At 35.3% G+C, this 3,268-nt stretch overlaps 1 protein-coding gene across 1 annotated transcript; it reads right to left on the reverse strand.

Annotated features, from left to right (window-relative positions):
* Positions 1 to 626: 626 nt before the first annotated feature.
* Positions 627 to 2,798, reverse strand: LOC104237426 (cytochrome P450 94C1-like). The gene is made up of 2 exons (XM_009791580.2): positions 1,057 to 2,798; positions 627 to 963 (listed from the first exon to the last, which is right to left on the reverse strand). Exon 1 carries the CDS (start codon positions 2,583 to 2,585, stop codon positions 1,104 to 1,106), a length of 1,482 nt encoding a protein of 493 aa, XP_009789882.1. The 5' UTR covers positions 2,586 to 2,798; the 3' UTR covers positions 627 to 963; positions 1,057 to 1,103.
* Positions 2,799 to 3,268: the final 470 nt, after the last annotated feature.

A 3,268-nucleotide genomic window follows, 5' to 3' on the forward strand; every position in this document is an offset into this window, starting at 1 on the left:
CAATACTCTGTTACTCTATTCATATTTTCCAGTAGAATATTCGTTGGTTCGAGGGCGACCCTGCTTGAGGGCCATAGTTATACATTTATTTCGGTTTACTTTTATTTCTACTTGCAGTCAATTTCAATATCAATTTACATATTTTCTCAGTTTCTGCCAAGTAAAATCACGGTCCTTAAAATCATGTATTAATTCAATTGTTATCCGTTTTTAGGGTAAAGAGGGTACATGCTACCTTCCACCTGCATAGATACCAGATGACTTTGTCTAGTGTCCATCAAGGTTTAGGTAGACAGGAGGAAATCACATTTTTTTTGTCTATCGGTAGAAAATAAACCCTGTTAACAACGTTTACGTCCACTTTATTGATTATTAGGCCACGTCCTGAATGCTCGTCTCCGAGCAAGGATTTCAGAAGCCAATTTCAACGTATTTCGCATTGTAAAATGTGAGTGAAATAGTGACTTGCCATCTCACTTTTCTAAAGAACGAAATTTACTGGTAAAATCCAAAATTTGTACAATTACATAAAACCTACTATTAATCTAAATGCAACTTTAAGAACTTTCAGAGGATGTAGAAGTAGAAATCGGAGTAGTGGTTCATTGCTGAAAAATGAAGAACAGTTCAAGAAGATACATACTCGTATATTATACAGCTTTTACAAATTACAACGTACATATATATACAAAATCTTCAATCAGCGACATAAATTGCACAACTTGTGTAAACAAGTGAGTAGAACGTTTGTACAATCATGCAAAAAATAATAGATTAAACAGAGAACCACATTTAAGGCAAATAATCGGATATTGCCATACATAAAAAAAGCTTGGCCAAAAGAGAGGGTCAAAATATTTCCACTTGAAGTTTCGATCTCATGAGTCCCCTCCATGAATGGTTCAACATACCACAAAAAACTGCTAAACGTTGGCCTTCCAAGATTAGGGTTGCTTGAAGATGCTATACCACATATAGTAAGAGTGAGCTTAGTAGGTTCAACTGAATTCATTGTTTTCTGCTCGAATCATATACACATGGAAAAAAACGACTTACTGTATATATATAAACGATCACAACCATTCTGAATTCATCTTTGATGACTATGGACTTATTTCACGCACTGAAACCATTAAGCCACCCCTGAAAGACGCGGTAAGTCCAGGAGAGAAGCGTGGCATGTGATATGGTTGGGCTAATTCGACATTAAATCGCCTTAGCAACGAAAGAGCCACACTTTTAATCTCAACAAGTGCCATTTCTTTCCCCAAACAGACCCTAAGTCCAGCTTGAAAAACTGGATACTTGAATGGATTTTCTTGAAAAAAAATACCATCTTTCAACCATCTTTCAGGCTTAAACTCCAAAGAATCACAACCCCATAATTCTTCCATTCTTCCCATTGCATAAGGATGATAAGTAACCCTTGTTCCTTTCTTGACAAAAGTCCCATCAGGTAAAATATCATCTTCTAAACAAAACTTTGAATCAAATTGGATAGGAGGATAAAGTCTCATACTTTCATAAATAGAAGCTTGTAGATAATGAAGCTCATTCATTTGTTCACAACATGTGAGATCTTTATTTGGACCAAGAACTCTATCAACTTCATCTCTAATGGATTTAGCCACTTTTGGATTATTTGCAATTACATAAAAGAAACTTGTTAAGGCAGAAGCAATAGTATCTCTACCAGCTAAGAGAAAACTTATGACAATATCTCTTAAATAAGTTTCATCACTTATTGTTCCCATGAATCTTGAAAGAAGATCCCTATGATTTGAAAAACCTAATTTTCTCTTTTGTCTTATGACTTCTTGTGCTAATATATTGATCAATTTGATTGCTTTCTTCAACTTCCTTTCACTCCCTATGTTTAAAAATCTTTTGATTTTCCAAGCAATAGGGGATGTAGTCATGGCTCTTTCAGCTGATAATTTTGATGCTAGGTCAAAGGAAATAGCAAATTCTGAGATGGGTAGTGAAGATTCTAAACATTTAGGGTCCAACCCAAAGGAAAATCTACAAATATTATCAAATGAAAATCTCCTAAAAACATCTTGAAAATCCAAAACCGCACCTTCTTTATTAGCTAAAAGTGGAAGAAGCCTCTTTTGAATCTCAGTATGTACCACTTCAAATGCATACGATCGTATCGATACTTTTCCAAGTTCAAGACTTGACATTCTCCTTTGAAATCGCCATAAATCGCCATCAACGTTGAATATACCACGACCAAGAAAATCACCTAAGATAGTAGAGAAAGTTTTCCCTTTTGGGTAATTATCAAATCTTGCTTTAAGCATATACTCAACGTTTTCAGGATTCGCGGTGATAGTATTACCAAGAACATGGATATGAATGGTTCTTGTAGGTGAATTTTGAAGAAGGTGAGTGTACCAATCACACAAATTGGTGAATTGTGAGGACCAACTTGTTGTGACATAAGCATGGCAAATTTCACAATTGCACCAAAGTTTTAGCTTCACTATATAGAAAAAAAGAGAGAAGAGTGAAAATATGATGAAGATAAGGATAGAATAGGCATGAAAAGACTTCAACCACCAACAAGTTTCAAGATCCATGGGAAAAAAAGGGGATGAATTCTTGAGATAAAGATAAAAAGATGGAGAAGATAGAAAACCAATGGGAGAGGATGGGGATATGAATTGATCAAATTTGATATTTCAATATTATAACAAAAGAATACACGTTCACGCTTGCTCTATATAATGCTTAGGAAACGACACATTATATAATAGCTTACTCTAGTTCTCCACTAACTATACTAAAAAAAAAAAAAGCAATTCTGTGTGATAAGCTCTTGTTATACGCGAGGTCCGGGGAAGGACCAGACCACAAGGGTTCACTATACACAGTCATACCTTGCATTTCTGCAAGAGACTGTTTTCACGGCTCGAACCCGTAACCTCCTGGTCACATGATTTTACCAGTTACTCCAAGGCTCCCTTTCTCGCTAACTATACCACTATTAAAGATTAAAGAAATAATTGAACCATACTAAGCCAAAAAAGAAAAGAGAATAAGAGCATAATTAACGCGTGGATTGAAGAACAAGACAGTTATAAGACGCATCTTTTCTGAATCACGTATTGGAAGCTTGTACCCCAATATTTAATCACGTGCTTTTATTTATTCTTTTATTTGCAGTAGGTATAGTACCACATGCTTTGCAAAAAATTAAATTAGCACTACACTCGGCCATGTGATTTTTTCATATGCAGAGCAGGGGGCATTATTTTCTCGT

This window comes from Nicotiana sylvestris, chromosome 12 (assembly GCF_000393655.2).
Source record: "Nicotiana sylvestris chromosome 12, ASM39365v2, whole genome shotgun sequence".
Classification (NCBI taxonomy): Eukaryota; Viridiplantae; Streptophyta; class Magnoliopsida; order Solanales; family Solanaceae; genus Nicotiana; species Nicotiana sylvestris.

Bases quoted from the DNA above. Each gene is read 5' to 3' on its own strand.
- LOC104237426 (XM_009791580.2), bottom strand. From the start codon at position 2,585: ATGGATCTTGAAACTTGTTGGTGGTTGAAGTCTTTTCATGCCTATTCT.